The 20,985-nt window shown below is 37.6% G+C and overlaps 1 protein-coding gene across 2 annotated transcripts; it reads left to right on the top strand.

Annotated features, from left to right (window-relative positions):
* Window positions 1-336: 336 nt before the first annotated feature.
* arih1 (ariadne ubiquitin-conjugating enzyme E2 binding protein homolog 1) lies at window positions 337-19,639 on the top strand. Of its 2 annotated transcripts, none has more exons than XM_084409143.1 (14): window positions 337-825; window positions 3,163-3,230; window positions 3,348-3,492; window positions 8,067-8,159; window positions 9,167-9,222; window positions 9,811-9,877; window positions 10,198-10,304; window positions 10,605-10,647; window positions 11,978-12,049; window positions 12,131-12,261; window positions 13,402-13,468; window positions 13,560-13,820; window positions 13,928-14,040; window positions 17,890-19,639. In XM_084409143.1, the coding sequence occupies exons 1-14, from the start codon at window positions 541-543 to the stop codon at window positions 17,972-17,974; spliced, it is 1,593 nt and encodes a 530-aa protein (XP_084265269.1). In that variant the 5' UTR covers window positions 337-540; the 3' UTR covers window positions 17,975-19,639. The 2 variants fall into 2 exon arrangements, with proteins under 2 accessions (XP_084265269.1, XP_084265270.1); XM_084409144.1 differs by having other exon boundaries at window positions 338-825; window positions 13,402-13,459.
* The last annotated feature ends 1,346 nt before the right edge of the window (window positions 19,640-20,985 follow it).

Raw genomic sequence — 20,985 nt, 5'->3', positions numbered from 1 at the left:
TGATGTTTACCGAATATAATTATTAGTTGTATCCCTACTATATATTTATTTTCAATGCAAAATGTCATCTTTAAAATAAAATACCACATTAGATACACTAACCCGTAAAGTATATAGAATATATATTTCAATTTCTTCTGGGAACAATATTCAATAGAAACAAAGGTAAAACAAATGAAGAACTGTTTCAGTAAATAATGTAAAATCTACAAAAACACTTATTGTAGTTCTTCAAAATGTGTTTTATATTTTGTTGTAGTTTCAAATTCATTATATTATTACATTTTAACGCAGCTGCCTAACAACTTTCCTTGTTTTGTGTCACGCGCATGACGTCACTCGGCGTCGGCCCGTGACGCTGCGTCTCTTTGTTGGGCCAGCAGCAGCGTCGCTCCTCTGTTGTTGTTTTCTCTGCTGCTGGAAAAACTGGAATGCTAGCAGCTAAAGAAGTATTCTCGTTTTGTTTTTGCTCTGTCTGCCAAATAATACACATCGAACTTATCTCACTTGGCGTGTCGCTACACTAAACGCAACCCAGTCATGGACTCAGACGAGGGTTACAATTACGAATTCGACGACGAGGAAGAGGAATGCAGCGAAGACAGCGGCGAAGATGAGACCGCGGACGACACCCTGGAGCTCGGCGAGGTGGAGTTGGTTGATCCCGTTGTGGCCGGCGGAGAGCGAGACGACTGCGGGGAGACCGGGGGCAGCGGCCTCGGGCCCGGGCAGGATGAGGAAGACTACCGCTTTGAAGTTCTCACTGCCGAACAGATCCTGCAGCATATGGTGGAGTGTATAAGGGAGGTCAACGAGGTCATCCAGGTAAGTGTTTTCAGGGAACCCCCTGGGCTCAGATCGCCCTGGAATACCCGTTATAACAAAAGAGAAAATTTTTACATCGTTCTGGGAAACTTTGCCCCGACGTTGGCAACACACGAGACGTGAAAAAGCCACCAGTTGTCCTTTAAACCAAAGTGAATGAAAAGACAGTGTTAATACGTCAACAGGATACATATATGGTTATGAAGGAGCATGTTTGCGTCAACCCTGTCTTCTCCCCGTCCTTGGCTCATCCAGTAATGACATAAGATGCTTAACTAGCTTCTAGTTCACCTGCATGTAAAATCATGCTGACATGTCTCCCTTCAGTGTGCTTAATTTAAACAAAAGTACATTTCTATTGCCAAAACGTTTGCGTCAGAACTTATAATAAACCAAGTCACATAAAGTAAAATAATGATATTGTAAATCTCTCCCATTTTATTTGAGTCCCCTTGTTCCTGGTCACACTAGCTTAGTAAGCTAACCACGAGCAAACAGCCCCGGTTTAAGTGCATTAAAAAAGCTATATTGCGATGTGTTCATATGTTTCATATGTCTTCAGGGCTGGTTGTTGATAGTCCGACGAAGAAGGTGTCCTCTTCATCATCTGTTTAGCTGGGATATGGGTTAGGTCGCGTTAGCATGTGTGAGTTACCTAGTCTTTTATAGTTGCTCCCGACAACAACATGGCGGAACCGATGCTTCATCATGGCTGGTTATGTTTGATTAAACATCACAAAAATAGCTCATCAAAGTGAATTTGAGTCATGATTAATGTTAGCTTTCTGCTGCGGAGTCATAGCCACAGGCTGTTTAGAGTCTCGTGAAGCTCGACATTTCACTCTGCCAACAGCGGTTTGATTGTTTTGCTTAGTTTATGCTGGTTAAGTCACAGATTTTGCGTTTTACTTGTCAGATTGGCACCTTCTATGCAGTCAGCAAACGCCTTTTTATGTGTGCATGCTGTTATTGTGTGAGCTGAGTGATGCTGTGCCTCACTTTATAATATACCTATTACAATGAGTACACCCATTTCTGTGTTGGAGTTTAATCTGTCTGTTTGTCCCAGTGCAGTGCAAGCTTTCTCAACACGCCTGACATTTTCAACTGAACCCAATGAAGACCCTGGTTTAGTTCAGGAATGTCAAATTGGGGTGGTTGTGAAATTCAGAAGGTTATGCTGGGCTCCTCGTATCCCTCTGCACTGCCTGCCAATATGCACTTTGATAAACTTTTTGGAGTATTGCGGTACATGCTTTGTCTCCCTGACAAGCAAGAATGCACTCTGTTGTCTTAATAAAAAATAAAAAAAACATGTCATTACTGCTCTTTGAAGCATTGTCCTTCATGCCACAAACCCCAAGATGTCCTCGCAGACTGTATCGCGATGACGTACTGGATTAAATCCAATGCATGTAGTGGACATGTCATTCCCCCCCTACAAGGGGTTAGCATTTGTTGTAGCATTGTGTAGGCAATCAGCACTGTGATTGACATTAGCAGTGAAATATTTACACATATATTACAAAAATATATTAGACATTCAAATAACTAGCAGTTATTTGTAGGGGTGTAACGATACCCTCATGTCACGATTCGATACGTATCACAATACTGAACTCACGATACAATATTATTGCGCTACTCCAAGACATATGATAAAAGGTTAAGTTTTGATATTACATTGTGTGTATAAATAAATATTCTTGGACTTGGTGCTGGAAACCCAAAGCACAGGACAATAGAGACACCAGAATAAAAATATTCATGATTCTGAAGCTGAAAATACAGAGTTATTTTAGACGAATACGTTTCTCTGTCACCGACTAGATACATTTAAAATAATGTAGGCCACTTTTTTACACAGATGTTCCCCCATTGCATTATTATACATTATATTCAACATTATATATAATATTTTAATGTAGTCCTGACACTAAAACTCTGAAAACTTTAATTTTTTCTCACGTAGTAATTTTTCACGATACATATTGTTGCATTTTTGTATTGCGATATATTGTGACACGATATATTGTTACACCCCTAGTTATTTGGGCTTTAATTAGTATTTTTGTCAAGTAATAATAATGGCAATAATCAATATCAGTTGTTTTCCTGACAAATTATTAATTTAGCAATGATTTTCAGCAGAAAATTAGGTGTTTGTGACCATTAACTCAATGTGTGTAGGCTAATTTATTAATATTTTTGTCTTCTGTGTCAGTATGGTAGTCAAAAGTATAACTGATCTGAAAACTATAGTATATATCTGTCTAGTACACACAGACACACACTTGCTGTATATAAAATGATGTATGCCTTTGTCTCTTGTTACAGAATCCTGCTACAATCACTAGAATATTACTTAGTCATTTCAACTGGGACAAAGAAAAGCTGATGGAAAGGTAATTGTTCTCTGTGGTCTACTCCCTCCCACCAGATTATTAGTCAGCTCACACCTGTCTCTGTTCAATACTGAACCAGCAAAGTTTGAGAATAATGTAACGTTTATCTCTTTGCAGGTACTTTGATGGTAACCTGGACAAGCTGTTCTCAGAGTGTCATGTTATAAACCCCAGCAAGAAGTCTCGGACACGCCTCATGAACACAAGATCGTCGGCACAGGACATGCCATGTCAGATCTGCTATCTCAACTATCCTAACTCGGTCAGTGCCCTCAGCGCAGTCGCTTTCGTTGCCTCTGATTAATCTATTTCCACGGCTGCTGTGCTGATATTTTATAAGCAGAATCACTGGAAATACAGCTGCCATCGTTCACACAGTTCTGCACATCCTCTATCCCTGGAATGTTCTATGTTAGACGGTTTGGCTAATTTGATTAATAATTATAGTCAATAAAAAGAAGTGTGGTACTCTCCGCTCCATTTAATATACACTACTGTTCAAAAATTTGGTTTTGGAAAGATTGTTTTTTTATATATGTTTGAAAGAAGTCTCTTATGCTCACCAAGGCTGCATTTATTTGATCAAAATGGTGAAATATTTGTACAACTTAAAATAATAGTTTTCTGTTTTAATATATTTTAAAATGTAATTTATTAATATAATGGCAAAGCTAAATTCCTCCAGTCTTCAGTGTCACATTCTATTATGCCAATTTGGTGCTTAAGAAACATTTCTTATTGATAATTCGATGATAATTAATATAATTATATACGTCTTTTTGATATAATTTTAACGGATATTATTTTCTCATTACTATTAGTTGAAAATTGTTTGGAATTGATGAATAGAAAGTTCAAAAGAACCGTATTTATTTGAAATATATATTTTTTGTAAGAGTCTCTTTACTGTCACTTTTGATCAATTTAATGTGTCTTTGCTAAATAAAAGTATTAATTACTTTCATAAAAAAAAAAAAAAAACATTGGACCCCAAACTTTTGCACAGTTGTGTATTTGCTATATTTAAATCCATTTTACAGAATTCCATAGATTTCCTCCCAAAATCATTTGATAAAATGCAACGTATGAAGATTCCATCTGTGGCTGTTTATTTCAGTGGATCTGTTGAATCGCTTAGCAGTGTGAACAGATTGTGTACCACATGGATTGGATGCTGTTGCATTGTGGGGTATGTTAAGGTGTTATGCAGTATTATTTGGATATATCTTGTGTTTTCGTGTTTGCCACTCTGTGCTACACACTGCAGTGTCTCAGCCGTCAGGAAGGATTTCTAATGAGCTCTTTTCGTCAGTAATCTCTTCACTGGATTACTCAAATTGTATACAAAGCAGCTGAGGAGAGGAACAGGCGGGTCTTTGGATTTGCAGGGAACCTTGAGAAATGTTGTGTGTATGTCAGTGAAAGGATAGATTAATTGTGGCATGCATGTATTGTTTTGATCAGCTTTGTCATGTGACTGTATGAAATAAAACTCTGGATTAAGCATCAGGGATTTGGAAACTGTTCTATTTATTGCTTTGAATTGTGACTGAACTATTTAACTGGAATAGCAACCGGTGAAAGTTCCTTTCTCACTGCTTGTCAGCTCGAAGTAAAGGGTCAGCTGGTGGTCACATGATACAGCTAACTTCATCTTTGGCAAATGTAACTAACATCAGTTTGACGTTGAGAGTTCTGCTTAACTGAGCCAAAAATTTGATTACGGGTGTATGCAGTATATCAGTTTATTAGGATGATTAATTTAACCCAATGTCTAATTCAGATTTCAGTGTTTATGTGTTGCTTCATAAAGCTGACCACCACTCTGTTCCCAAGAGATGTTCCCTAAATACCATTAGTGCCGTCTGCACAGTGTTGTTAAAGTACTTGTGATGTTGTTGTAAGCAATACTCTGCTTGCGTCAGTCCTACCACAAATATTAAGCTGATTTGTTCTTGCCTGTGTTGTCTGCTGTCCCAAGAGAGAGAACCAGGCATTTACTACCAGGGGGCCTGAGACTAGAGCTGGGCTATATGACGATATATATCATTACCACCAGAGTTTGAAATTAACTTTTTCACTCACCGGCCAATGTAGCTTCTACATTTTTAAGTTACCTGCTATTGAGAACTTCATGCTAGCCAAAAAAAGAAGAAATGAACCAGATTAACTATGTCACATCTTAAAAAACATAAGCATAATTAACATAAAAATGGTAGAATGTTGGAAAATAACAGTGTCCTTTCTGTAAACAAATGCTTTTTAATCTTCGCTATTGCTTCATTGCAAATGAATAAGCGCTGCGTTATTTGTTGCGTAGTGACGTGCATGCTCAAGTAAGCCAGATTTGCGCAGGTTCTGCACAATACGCTGTATTTGATATATCATGATGATTCATGAGTTGAGTATTTGCGTTAAATCTGTGCAGATTTGGCGTACGCTTCCCCAGCAAAGTGAGTAAACATAATAACTAGTGATTTGACAGCGTTACCCGCAACAATTGATTTTTACCCGCATTTGGCAGGTTGGCGGTTGTTAATTTCAAACCCTGGTTACCACGGTATAAAATGTCTATCTATAGATTTTGCTATAACGTGTATATAAATATATAGCACTGTCGACACTTCAGAGTGATGAAAGGCACGAATGAGAATATAAAGAGCGGGACGTGCTTGATGTTAAAAAGACTTATAAGTGCAGTATATCCTGCTCGTGCTGACTGGCACCCTCCCAAAGTGTGCGCACAGAAAGCTGCCTCTCTCAGAAGGCGATCGTGAATTTGGGTCGTACTCGATGTTGAGTAGTGCTTGAATGGTCAAATACACACGCAATTATGTCAAAATGCCTATTGTGTGGAGTATTCATGTAAACACAGCCAGTAAAGTAAACGGTTGGGTGTAAATCGGATGTGTATCAGTAAATTGGATCCGTGCTTTGGTCTTAAAGTGACAGCAGCCTAATATACCTACCTGGTGCTCTGTGACATTAATGTGAATCAAACAAAAGAGAAAATAACTTACTGCTCTTGACTAAATAACCTTTTTTTTCCAGCTTTAATAAGAATACATTTAGATGTAACTAAAACAGTGCCTACTATGCAATATTAAATTTGGTTAAATTTCTGTGCTAATTCTAACTAGTACTAACTAAAAAGAGGACCACAATCAATGGCTTTTTTGTGTATATTATCCTTGACAGTTTCTGAAATGTTTTATAAACTTTCTTTGTACAATTATTTTTTTAAATCTAGTTTGCCACATGTTAAATAAACCTAATGTACCTGAAAAATGTAATTTGTTTAGGCTAAATCATATTTTTGTTATTGTATTTGACCTGTTGTTTGTAATTTGCTTCTTTTTCAAATTTTTTATAACAGAAATGAGACAAAATTAACACAAAATAACTATATTGTAATATGTATCGTTATCATGAAATACAATTTCTCATATCATGAAATAAGAATTTGGTCTTATCGCCCACCCCTACATGATAATATAAAACGCATGACAAAGGGATACTTTGCTGGAGCAGTAGATAATCACTATGGCTGACTCTTCTGTCACCTGTTCAGAACGGCTTCATAAGATCACTATCTGAGCCAAAACAACAGTGTTGTTGGTTTTATCGATCTGTTGAAGAGAACAAGGCTCATTGTATTTCATGGGCACACAACACTGGATAGCTGTTTGCTAGATTTTTTTTCATTGCTTTTTTAGGTTTAATGTTTTGCAGTAGGCTATTTGACATTTGTATTTCTGGGGCTGGGTATTGACAAAAATGTCACGTTTCAGTTTGATTTCGATTCACAAGCTCGCGTTTCGATCCAGTTCCAGTTTCGATTCAATAATTGGGGTACGTTTCGGGTACAAATTACTAGAGGAAAATATATATCTCTCAACTAATGTTGTAAACTATACAGGGAACCCCAGTTGGTTCATTAATATAATATTAAAGGTTAAAATTTGTATAGGCTATTTGCATTTAAATTACAATAGGAAGTCTTTATAATAATAATAATAATGTTATAATAATATTTTTATGATAATTATGTTTCTATTTGTTTTTTGAAAACATTTAAATGGTGGCCAGTAAAAAACATGACAGATTTATTCAAATAAATAGGTTAAAATACAATGATATGCAATATAGTTCATATATCTATAAAAATATTTATTTTAATAAATTTTTACAATATTTTTCTTGCGAACCAACGAGTTTATGGTCACTGATTGGCAATTCTGAGGTAAATGTAACGTTACCTGAAATATTGTGTACCAGCTGTTTTATTGATGTCTTTACGCTGTTAAAACACTGATTAATTGATTACATCAGACATGATACGTTTCAGTAAGTCGTTCTATATCTTTCAACATACCTTCTGATGTTCATTCATGTTTATTTTGTGCTTTAACTAGTAGTAAAGAGATGATCAGTTCACGTGGTGCTTAAACTGATGCACCTACAGCAATCTGTCGCGCCACATTAAAGAGCGCAGAAACGTCATTTATTTGAATTTCATAATAAAATTGACAGAATTTGAAAGCAGAGACTTTGTTTCATATCAAAAGTAACTAAGCTTATTGTGATATTTTGGATGGGAGACATGCTACAATGTTTTGTTCATTCATCAACTGAAAACAGCATTGACTGAAAGATTGATCCTTGGGATTTCAATATTCATCAAAATGAGAATCGATTAAAATCGAGAAATGTATATATTTAACCCAGCCCTAATGAAATTGTATTTAAACATTTACACTGTTCTCAGAGCTTGTGTTATTAATTTGTAACTTCTGATTTTAAATGTGGATTTGGTGTTGGCTGTTCTTTTTGCAGTACTTCACTGGTCTGGAATGTGGGCACAAGTTCTGCATGCAGTGCTGGGGCGATTACTTAACCACCAAAATCATAGAGGAAGGAATGGGACAGGTACATATTCCAGCTCTCAGTACACATAGCCTTTAGATTGGGTTGTTGTTATACCAAAATGTCAGTAGTTGATACCAATACCAGTGGATTTTCATGGCTCTTAATGTCACAGCAAAACTAATATGAACACCTTTATTTAAACATTTGAAGATGAATAATATACACTACAGTTCAAAAGTCTCGGGTCGGTAGGATTTTGTATAAGTTTTTGAAAGAAGTCTCATTGCGGATGCATAAATACATGTGGATATTTCATCAAACAGTTTAAACAGTAATATTTGGTTCTCATGAAACATTTCTTATTAATATCAATGTTGAAAACAGTTGTGCTGCTTAATATTTTTATGAAAACCACAATACATTTTTGCAGGATTATTTGAAGAACAGATACTTAAAAAAAACAGCATTTGCTTGAATATTTTAGACATTAATGTCTTTAGTTTTAATCAATTTTATGAATCCTCGCTGAATAAAATGAAAAAATATTTTTAAATCGTACTAATCCCAAACTTTTGAACTGTAGTGTAGCCATCAAGTACTTCTCAATTAAGTAAACATTGCTTTAAGTAAAATGAAGAGCAGTGATTCCCCCCCACACACACACATTTCATATGTAGATGTTGCTTGCTTAATATTATAGACATAACTGGCAGTCGCTGCATTTACACTGCAAGGTCTAATGCACAAACCAAATGTTTTGACACTGACTGTTTGTCTCATGTAAATGTAACAGACTATATTTATAGCATTTTGACCAAGAAGTGCATTTGACAGTTGATGCATTACTATTAGACGCTGTCTCTCTTCTGAGAGCACTCGCTCTTACACAAATACACATGAGAAAGCAGCCAATCACTCTGACAGGCTGATGTAAATACTGCAGCGCCTGTGTTTTTAGCTGTTAAGCTATTCACACTTGCCATAGCAGATTTTTTTTTCTGTGTCAACTGACATTTTTTCTGTTTCTCTGACCTATTGTAACACAAGCTTCTTTGTTTCCATTCTAGACCATTTCTTGTCCTGCTCATAGCTGTGATATTCTGGTGGATGACAACACAGTCATGTAAGTGTTTGAGAAATAAATCATTTTTTAATATATTTTTTTTATCCCTCTCTCTGTGGCCATCGTGTTAACATCCTCCAAACGTTTTTTTATGTAGCAGTTGTTTCAGTAAAGGTAATTATCTTAATCTCAGTATTAGAATTGGTTTGAGAATCACATCAAAAATCATGCCATTAAAATGTATTTTTCTAAGAGTAGTCGGTCTCCTCTCCCTTTGTCTCATGTCACCGTTGCTCATGATATATAAAAGCCTCATAAGATTAATTCTTCTTAATGGTGTGTTCTGAAGTATATTATGGCTACCCTAGATGAGCTGATAGTTTATTCAGAAGTAGGACACTCTGTTACTCTGTCTTGCTGGAAGTGTGAGTCACAACACAGCACCTCCTGTCGATTCAGTTAGATTATTTTGGATCCGCACAGTTGTCTTAACCTACATATGATCTCCCTGCTGCTTTTAAGACACAGGTACAGGGTCTGATCCTTTTTATATGCTCGTTGTGGCCTCTGGTGGATAATAAATATATTATGTAGAAGCATGCATGTCTGTTTTTGTCTGATCTAAATATGTCTCAATTCTTTCAACAGGCGACTGATTACAGATTCGAAAGTGAAGTTGAAGTACCAGCATTTAATAACCAATAGTTTTGTAGAGGTGGGATTTCATTCCATTCTATTATATAGTGTAATCTGGGATTTTTTTTAAAAACCTAAATAAAAGCTTTAAGATTTTGGCTAATTTAAAATAAAGTTGTGAAATACTGTGAAGAAATGTTTTCTTGGTCATCAAATGTAAGCAAATCTGTGTCATTGACCATGTGAACAATTTGTACTAAAGGTCAGGTTTCTTTGCTTTTATTGAAACAAGACTTTTCTCAAATAATGCTGGATAACACGAATCATCATATATGGAAGCATTAAGTTGCTTCACTTGTGATTTGTAAATCTGGCTTATTCTGGTCTCTTTATCTGCAGTGTAACCGACTGTTAAAATGGTGTCCAGCACCTGACTGTCATCACGTTGTCAAAGTACAGTACCCAGATGCCAAACCTGTACGGTGCAAATGTGGTCGGCAGTTTTGGTAAGACACTGAACTGATAATGAGATCAAATACTTTTAGTACGTGGCCTCAGATCAGGTTTAGGGCTTCCAACAGCTCAGGGCAGACCTGATCAAGCCAGTGACACTAGAACTCTAGAGGATGGCACTGGTAATCTTATCCAGCCATCAAAGCTACCTGTTAATTTTACCAAGCAAAGAGTCATTAGAGCCATTAGAAAATGTGCATACATGTATACACTCACACTTTTAAAAGAGATTTTGTTTTTGTTATGTTTGTGCTCGATCAGAGAATGCTTATGTGCTCTCAATTCATTTGCAGCTTCAACTGTGGAGAAAATTGGCACGATCCAGTGAAGTGTAAGGTATGTTGAGGACTCATTGTATTTTTAAAAATCCTTAAAGGGTTAGTTCACCCAACAATGAAAATTCTGTCATCATTTACTCACCCTCACGCTGTTCCAAACCTGTATGAATTTCTTTCCTCTATGAACTACCCTTTTAAGATCAACTAGAATTGCACAACAATGCTATCAGTGTTTATATATAAATATATCGAGTCATGGTTTTGTGTCTTGTACTTTTTTTGAAGCTTTTTTATTGTCAACAATGGCTTCTGTGTTTTTCACAGTTCAGCAGTTACTGTTATTTCTGGCAGAAAAACCTGGATCCTACTTTTCTATAAATACACTGATTTATTTATTTTTTACATTTGATGTGTAAAAAATGTATGTGCAAAACACCCACTGTGTCTAAATTCTGAGGCAAAATGAGTAGATATTTTTTTATTAGTAGAATGCACAGTTCCATTGCCATTAAAGGTAGGGTTGGTAATTTTGGAGAGGCTAGCAATAGCAAGCTAGCTCTGAAATCATAAGATCCCACCCCCTCCTTTCAGAGTGTCTCCAAAGCCAAGCCTCCTCCAAAACACATGAACGCGCACAGCCAGAGCAGTGTATCCGAAGCGTCACGAGAGACGGCGTTAAATTACCTCATGCCACAATACACATAACATTACAATAACAATGAACGTAACGTGGCTTGTACCCACCTGACTGCTGCAGATTTATTTCGCATTTATTATTATGCAAAAATGTTTGAACATTGGAACACTGCAATGATTGGACGAAAATGTTTTGGTCTTGAGACTTCCACAGAAGATATATGCACATTTCTTATTATTTAGACCACTTCTATTATTGATTGCTATCAGGATGTGAAGAGTGTTCCAACCAGTATAACAACAACTGTTTATGAAAAACATTGCCTACCCTACCTTGAATAGACTGAAAGTAATGAAAATACCCTTTTTCCATTCTGAAAGGACAGCACTGAATGAAGTAATGCACATTTACTGTGTAGAAAGTGTTGATTTGGTATGGCAAGTTTTTCTATCTGAACAAAGAAAGCTAGCAGACTGCCACCTCTCCTACTCTCAGCATTAAGAGGCTCTTCAGAGACTTGTCTTGTTATTGTGGGGGTAGTCTTGGCAAAAACAAAGGAATCTTCTAGTCCCTTGTGCTTCTCATATGGGGATTACAATCATCTTCCATTGAGAGAGAACATTTAACCCTTCATAGTACTGCCGCAACTCCCTGCTCTTGTACATGTTTTTATGTAATGTTCTGTGTCATGAATACCTCACTTTTTTTATTCTTGTATGTCCTCTGATGTTATTTTACCTCTCGTTCCCAGTGGTTAAGGAAATGGATTAAAAAATGTGACGATGACAGTGAGACATCAAACTGGATCGCAGCAAATACAAAGGTCAGTGGTTAGACTCACTTTGTGCTGAATTTTTCTCTCTGGCATCTGATGACCAACAGCCATCTTGCTGTTGTGTTGCAGGAATGTCCGAAATGCCACGTCACCATAGAGAAAGATGGTGGCTGCAACCACATGGTGTGCCGAAACCAGAACTGCAAAGCAGAATTCTGCTGGGTTTGTCTGGGGCCCTGGGAGCCACATGGCTCTGCATGGTAGGTTCAGATATATGTATTTTTTTTAGAAATGTAGAATTTATTGTGATGATTTTTTTTTTATTTGTTGGGTTGTTTAAGGCTGTAAAGACATCACAATATTCATACCTTCTGGGCTGTTAGTATTTATCCGCAAGGATTGCAGTTGTTCCCAACTTGAAACTTATATGCTTTGCGGTTAAATATGGATGCATAACCCTTATGTTTCTTTGAATGCTTCAAACAATCGGCTACTGATCGCAAACAGCTAATAATCACTTTTATTGATTCGATGCGCAGTATCTCAACTTGCCGATCACATTTTAATTATGTGAATTAAGGTATGGCGAAGCTCAGCATCTACAAGGTGTGTGTAACTCAAGCCTAACCAATTGGCAATAACAGTAGTTGCTCTTCAGTCTGCATACGTGTGCTCTTCTCCTTCCACTTTTTCCATAGGTTTTCTTATATTCAACGGGGCTTCAAGGACAAAAGTTTGTGCATTGTGATTCAAAGCTGTGATATATTGCAGTCATTTCTCATTCATCTTCACTGGACTTCAGTACTTTGCGCAATTATCTTCTTAGCCTGTGAATGCAATGCCCCAATGAGAGCATATGAGAACAGTGGAGTGACTTTAATTCAAAGTGTTCAGTAAACGCTCCACTCCGTGTTTTCCATGTTTCACTATGCACTGGTGAAAGTAACCGGATTCCCCAAAAATGTTGCTCACTCTTGGTGATCCACTGCAAAGGTCTTTCATTATGTTTGCTTTTTAATGTTATGAAATTCTTGTCTCAAGATTTAAACAAAAAATCAACACTAAAAAGTACAACTTTCAATCTACTGTTCTACCTTTTCCCAAGGCAACGTTTACATATGCACGTCTGGGATCAGTAGGTCCATCTTAAACCTGAGACCTCAAAGACGAGCTTTCCCCTCCTCCTTGTTCCATGCAGTCATCCGTTTACAAATCACTTGCAAACATCACTTAGGAAAAGTGACTCATTCAGCTGACAACCACTGAAAATCAGAGTTTAATGTGTTAGTAAACAGAATTTGTTGAAATTTACATTTCTTTATTGATGGTATGTAGCCAAAATTATTGGCTAATAGAACTAATTCTTGGAATGTGTGTTTTTTTGTTTTTTTTACCCATAGGTATAACTGCAATCGCTACAACGAGGATGATGCCAAGGCAGCGCGGGATGCTCAAGAGGTAAATAATGTCAGTCCTTTTGTGCTGGTGTTTGAATATGCAAATTTAGTTCTTAATCTTAAACGTTTATCTAATCCCGTGTTTGATCTGTGTTGCGCAGCGTTCCAGAGCAGCCCTGCAGAGGTACCTGTTCTACTGCAACCGCTACATGAACCACATGCAGAGCCTGCGCTTCGAGCACAAGCTGTACGCCCAGGTCAAACAGAAGATGGAGGAGATGCAGCAGCACAACATGTCGTGGATCGAGGTGCAGTTTCTGAAGAAGGCCGTGGACGTGCTGTGCCAGTGCCGCTCCACGCTCATGTTCACCTACGTCTTTGCATTCTACCTCAAGAAGAACAACCAGTCTATCATCTTCGAGGTAAACCGGAGATGGTCGTTTGTAATGTGATTTATTGAATTGTGCTGTCAAAAAAAATGGAAAATCTGTCATTTTAAATGTTTGATGGTTTGTGTGTTTGCACCCAGAATAACCAGGCAGATCTGGAGAATGCCACAGAGGTTCTGTCTGGATATCTGGAACGAGACATTTCCCAAGATTCTCTGCAGGACATTAAGCAGAAAGTACAAGATAAATATAGGTAAGTGTACAAATAGAAATTTTGTTTAACACTAACATTTGTCTGACTATGACAAGCATGGATTTAAGACCCATTCACAACAAGTCTAATGTAACATAAAAAAACAAAATGTTTGCCTGCAGTTTTTGCAGCAAAAATATTCACATAAGGCAATGCCAAATGTACAGCATTTTAAAAAAAATAAATGGAGGGCGTGCAGTCAACATAAGCCATTCGTGGACTCGCTAATTAATACTAATACTGTAAATTAATTTAAATTCCCTTGTATGAGGTGTACCATAAAGCTTACATGATACAATTTTGGTATTGCGTATGTAACTTTCTGTCATTATTTGTTTGCCAAACGACTGTAATTTTCTTCAAATCTACCAGTTACAGAGGGCTTCGGATAAGCGGATCCACAACAGCTTTGATGCCTACGCTCTGTTGTTATGTATCGTCATCATTGTCCTGCGTTCTCATTGGTTTGCTGGCATATGGGGGATTTCATGATCAGGGAAAGCTGTCCACAAATCACTCGCCCAAGACAAAAAATGTGCTGTTGCTGCCAGATCTCGTTCAATGAAATTCACATTGTATTTGATCCAAAACTAAATAGACTAAATATATCTTCTTTTTTTTTTTACTAAAACGAATAAACCATTAAAGACAAACCTACTGTAAGTTGACCTACTGTCACTATCCGAGGTTGTTAATCAATAGTCTGTGCGTTTGTTAAAGGGATATTTCACCGCTGGAAAGATGAATGTGTATTTAAATTGGGTCATTTATGTAATAGAAATGTGAAATTATTTTAGAAGTTGGTGCCTTCTAGACTGAGAAAAGCCAGAAAATGTATTTTTGGCTCTTGTGGATGAAAGACCAACAACTCCCAGAATGCACTTGCTTCGCTGCCCTACGAGGCCACTCCCAAGCTACGCCTACCGGTTACAGAGGGCAGTATCGGAAGAAATGATACAACTAGGCTACTAGTTGACTCGAAACTGAAAAGACGCCCGCTCTTAGGGTGCTTGTGAAGCCATGTGTCAACAGGTGAATGTAGGCTACTTTCAAGAAAAGGTCCAATATATTAAGAATACTTTTAGCTGTGTTGCTACGCGTCATGAGAGTAAGCAATTGAGCAGCTAACACTCTGTATAGGGCAAACTCAAACGTTTCACTTATAATAAACCCATCTAATGTATATATATCTATATCACGTCATACAGTGCAAGAGAGCTGCACAAATGCTTCTACCGCGTTTTGCAGGTTTTCATGTGTGCTTTCAGTAACTCGCAGCGACGGATATATAAGGGTTTTAGATCCATCAGTTTTGTGTTCTACGCACGACTCGAATGCTCTGCTCTCCATATTTTTTGTATTTAAATATTTGTTACATTTATTTTTAAATGCAATACTTAAAGGCAGGGTAGGTAGGTCTTTATATACCAATACATAATTAAAATGTAAGTACTCTGAAAAAGAGAGTATAAAAATCGAGTGTCTGTAGTCCTCTCAGGGCTGCAATAAACACAGCTACTTATTTCCATTCACTCCCACCCCCTCCCTTCTGGGCTCCTTCCGGGCTCCTTCCAAAGCCACGCCCCCAAAACACATGAACGCGCGATGCCGACCGCTCAGCTGGAGGACGCTGTAACAAAATTCAAGGAAGGAAGAGGACAGGGTCGGCTTGCGGAGCTGTGGGCGTGTTTATTTATAAAAATAAATAAATAAAAAAAGTAGCGCACACAGCGCTGTAGCAGCAAAGAGCAAAGTCCAATGTAATCAGCGATCGCGTCCTCGCGCTTCCCGCACTCTCACTATCAGCCCACAGATCTCCGCGTGTCTGTCTCCATGAATGAGGTTTTCCCCGTCCCTTATGTGCGATCTCTCCACGCCAATCACTGAAACAAGACACAGGTGTTTGTCATTTGCACTTGACCCACTTACGCCGCACCTGTCTCCCTATCCTCTCTCCCGTCACAGACTTCGCTAGATAACGCCCCCCTTGCCACAGACGCGTTTGCCAGTGCCGAGCGAAGCGCAGTGCATGTAGTGACATCATGTCAGAACATGTAATAAAATACCCTACTTTATCATTATGAATATAAACAACTAACATGGCTGTTAGTACCAGAGGTGGGAGTAAGTCACACATGTTCAAGTCACAAGCAAGTCTAAAGTCGCAGTACACACATCCAAGTCAAGTCAATTCAGTGGTTCACTTCAAGCAAGTCAAGTCGAGTCCTGCTAAGGGTCAAGTCGAAGTCAAGTTACAATACCAAACAGAAAAAAAGTTGTTTATATTGGCCTCAAACTTATTTATTTTTCCCTCAAAAATGATTACCTTTCTTATACATTTATATCGTAATATTCATATAATTTATTAGCATGTATTTATGATTATCAAAATTTGGAATTATTATTATTATAATAACAATGATACAAAATGTTTTGAAGATAAAACATTTGAAGGTAAATTCACAAGTGTGATGCATTAATTATATTGGTTTCATAGTAAATGTCATATGTTTAACTTTGCTTACCGTATATATTTTTTTTATGGAATATCATCGGCAGACATTAACTTTCCCATTAAGAGCCAATATTTGACCCCTTAAATTGATTTCCAGGGGCATTCTTTTCAAACTATGTTCTAACCATTTATTTTTCTAACCATGCATTTAAACTGCAATTACAACACCATAAATAATGTTATGAGATTAATGATTAGTCATATAGAAAAAATTAGATGCTAAAAAATAATAAATAATATATTTTTAATTATGAAGTTAAAACCGTCATAGAAGCAATCATTCAGCTGATTTTGATAGTCTATGCAATTGTGCAAAAGTCACGCAATTGCGACTTTATATCGTGCAATTCTGACTTTGTATCTCCAAATTGCGACTTTGTTTCTCAGAATTGCGACTTTATATCTCGCAATTGCGACTTTATTTCTCAGAATTGCGACTTTATATCACGCAATTGCGACTTTATATCGTGCAATTCTGACTTTATATCTCCCAATTGCGACTTTGTTTCTCAGAATTGCGACTTTATATCTCGCAATTGCGACTTTATTTCTCAGAATTGCGACTTTATATCACGCAATTGCGACTTTATTTCTCACAATTCTGACTTCATATCTCGCAATTGTGAGAAAAATAGTCAGAATTGTGAGATAAAAAGTCGCTATTATTATTATTTATTTATTATTCATTGGCGGAAACAAGCTTCCATAGTAACGAGCTAGTAACATATGGCAAAGCTAAAAACAGGTTGCACTGATACACGTTTTCCCATTACCTTCGCTGACTGTATATGCAGGTACTGGGAATTTTGACCGCTCTTTCTCTGTCATAATTGTGATTCTTCCTATCTGCCGTGCCTCTCTCCGTGCCTCTTCGCCTCCTCGACTCAAACGGGTGCGCGCATGTGGGCAGCTCCTGTAGCGGCAGGGGTGGTAGCCATGGTAGTGAGGGAGAGTGACAGTCGCCCAGCCAATCATTTCATTCGTTCCGAATGGAAATAAGTAGCTGTGTTTATTGCAGCCCTGAGAGGACTAGAGACACTCGATTTTTATACTCTCTTTTTCAGACTACTTACATTTTAATTATTCCAGTTTAAACAAATTTGGGAAAAAGTTTTTTTGAAAAAACCTGCCTACCCCACCTTTAAGTTAACTTTGACATCCCTAAAAATGCATTTTGAAAAAAAAAAAAAAAACATTCACTCAAATTTTCTGTCTGCTCCCTAGACCCCAGTTTGCAAACCACTGATCTAAGGCAACTTTCTGGTTCTCTGGCCTTGTTGTTTTGCCGTGCTCTTCCTTTATAACAATCCACGTTTTGATGCTCCTGTGCGCAGATACTGTGAGAGCAGACGGAGAGTGCTGCTGCAACACGTTCATGAAGGCTACGACAAGGACCTGTGGGAGTACATCGAGGATTGAGGCTACACCTCCACACCACACCACAGACTCTCTGAGAGAAACTCCACCCACTAGAGCGCTGATGCAACGACAAGAGCTCTGCTGCCTCCTCCCTGGCAAACCGCCCTGCGTTGCAGAATTTTTTTCCAGATTTTTGTTCCATGAAAAGCATAAGAGTAAATTATATTTAATTGAAAAAAGTTAGAGAATATTAAAAATACAAATATTACATGTTCAACAGTATTGTTAGCAGCGTGAAGCGCAAGACCTGAGAAATCCAACAAAACGCTCTTGCCCTCGGAAGTCTTTTTCCTTCTTACCGGTTATGTTCGTGGACGTGTTCCGTTTGACTTTATTTTATATAATCTTTTTGCGTGTTGAAAATGGACTTTGTTTTCAAAATGGCTTTAATTCTGACCATGTCTGGCGAGATCCGTGTTAGGGTTTGCTGAATGTTGATTGGTTGATTGTAAGGAGACGACATTTTTGGCACACAGACGTTAGTGGAATAGGACACAAAAAAACACCCAAAAAAAACAAAAAACAAGACAAAAATCGGTATTTTTCAATTTGTAAATAATGCATATGCATGGAAGTTAAAGAGTAAGAGTGGCATGTGTTTGCATCATTTTTAAAAGATATTTATCTTTACAAATATAAAAAAAAAAAAAAAATGTATATTTGCTGTGTAGATTTGAGTGTCTTTCCTATCTTGGATCGCCCCTCTGAAGAGGTTTGGACTCGACATATGCTTGACGTAAACGGGGAGCCCGTGTGTCTCCCTCCGCTCCTCCCCTTTGCTCCTCAGGGACGGAGCAGGGCTATATTCTGCCAAATCCAGCAGATCATGCCAAGGTGGTGCGCTTCTGCCGACTACAAGTTTTGTGGGAGCTTCTTGGCTTTACAGTTGGAGGAAATGGGGGTAGTTTAATGTTCGCTGCTTTTTCCAAGAGTTCAAGTTTTTCCAACAGAACAGTGGTTTCCTCTGCTCTGCCTTCTTTGCTGTTATTCTTCTCCTAGGTAGATTTAGGATGGTATGATTTTAAGAGTTATATGAATAATTTCTGAGAGCCAAACTGAGTGACATTCACTCATATAACCTTTTATATTTTTTCTTTTTGTCTCTCTGAAGTTCATTCTTCGTTCCTGACCCCCGGCTCGAGGTTCTTTTCTCTGTCCGCCCATCATTCACGTAGATTAAATTGAACCGATGGGCCTCGTTGAGCTGCTTTCTTGACATCTGTTGTCAAGTGTTCTGACTGAGCCATTGGCAAACAGGGTTAGGCATTTCCCACATGATCCGTTTTTTTTCTTTTCTTTTTTTTCTTTTTTTGCACACCGCAGAACTAGTAGTCAGAAGCCACTGTTATCTCCACACTGCTTTAAATTAATTTAGTGTAAAATAATCACACGTTTGCACCCGGGATGGATTTCCAAAGGGCCCGTTTGAGTCATGATATAGTTTGCAGGGAATGTGATGTAACCTTTGTACTGTGATGTTGCATTTGTGTACACTTTGTTCATGCATTGTGTGTGTGTGGACACACCGTGGCTATCATTGAAGCACTGAGACCCTCTCTTCAGGGGTACTGGGGTGGGGTTCCGGGATAGACACAGGTGGGACGGTGTCATTGTAGATCAAGTTGGCTTATTCAGACAACACCAAAGTGTCAGTCTCAAACTGGTGATTTTTTTTTTCTTTCTTTTTTCCCTCCCTCTCTTTCTGCTGGAAGTGTGATTCATATATTGGCTTTTCTTTCTTTCTTTTTTTTTACGTTTCAAATGTGCGCCATGAAAATAAATGTCCTAAAATGCATTTTTCATTTAAAGTAATATCATTCTCTTGTGTTTGCCTATTAATCATTTTTTTGCTTTGTGTGCTGGGAATGATTGCAGTTTGTTTTCAAGTTTTGAGTGCCGAGATGGTCTTCCAGGTATAAACATATATCAATTGACTATTAAATGAGAATTAGACATTTCATGCAAGCATATTGCAGAATAATAAATGGGAAAATCTTCCAAGTTTGGCTACTTATTTTGCAGGTCCCTGTAGTTTCCATTACAAAGGAATGCACGGTGTGTTCTGCAAAAACATGGAATGGTTATACTGGCTCTGTATGCAGTGTGTGTGTGTGTGTGTGTGTGTAACTGTCCCCTTCCGGCCTGTTTGCTTCTCAGCTACGCCTATTTGATCATGTCTGGTAGTTCTTGAGCATCCAAAATTAACATTCAAGGTAACAAAAAGCAGCTACTCTCATTTTGTTGAGACATCCAAAAACTTTTAATACTTTTCTACATGTATCCTTTCTTTATGCGATTTAATTTTTTTTTTTTTTTTGGATTTCTTGTATACATAGTGTACAAATGTGTAAGAAATTAGTTGTTTGTTTTTGAAGAAAACAAATATTAAAGTGCAAAATGTTGCAAACATTGCTTTAGTTTGTGTGCTTTTGTTTATTTCAAGCTAGCGCTAGTTTGGCGTATCTTGGATTTTGGTTGGCTTGGATTGTTTGTCATTAACACAAGCATGTTATGCTTTATATAAAAAAACTCATCCAAAGGATTATGCATTGCAGTCCACAAATAAAGCTCATAGATGTCGTGACTCCACATAGATGACAGACATTTGAGAGAGGGAGCGTAGTTTCGCCTTCAATGTTCACAATGAAAATGTCCACAAGAGGGAGACCAATATTAACCGATGTGACTAAACTGAAGAATTGTAACGGTAGTAAAGCATGGCCTTCGGAAATGGGTGGATATTGCTCATTGTTCAGGTATGAGATTAAATTATTAATCTGTTCTACCTTCTCTTCAACTTTATGTCCCGTGAGAAACTCATTTACCACCAGACTTGAAGAATGTATTGTGAAAATCCTTTTTAAAACGAAAGCCTACAAGACAAATGGGATGTAGAAAAATGTCACTAATTTCTCTGAAGAGTTTCTTAAAACGGTTTTGTCGCAGGACAAATGTTGATTTCTAAGTTCATCTTTAAGGTACCTAAGTAAAAAACAATCTAACTGTGAGAG

This window comes from Rutilus rutilus (genome assembly GCF_951802725.1).
Source record: "Rutilus rutilus genome assembly, chromosome: 5".
Classification (NCBI taxonomy): Eukaryota; Metazoa; Chordata; class Actinopteri; order Cypriniformes; family Leuciscidae; genus Rutilus; species Rutilus rutilus.
This window is presented reverse-complemented; position numbering and strand designations above follow the sequence as displayed.

Coding starts and splice junctions, on each gene's coding strand:
- arih1 (XM_084409143.1), top strand. CDS start 541: ATGGACTCAGACGAGGGTTACAATTACGAATTCGACGACGAGGAAGAG. Junction 826..3,162: donor AGGTCAACGAGGTCATCCAG/GTAAGTGTTTTC, acceptor CTCTTGTTACAG/AATCCTGCTACAATCACTAG. Junction 9,223..9,810: donor GTGGATGACAACACAGTCAT/GTAAGTGTTTGA, acceptor TTCTTTCAACAG/GCGACTGATTACAGATTCGA.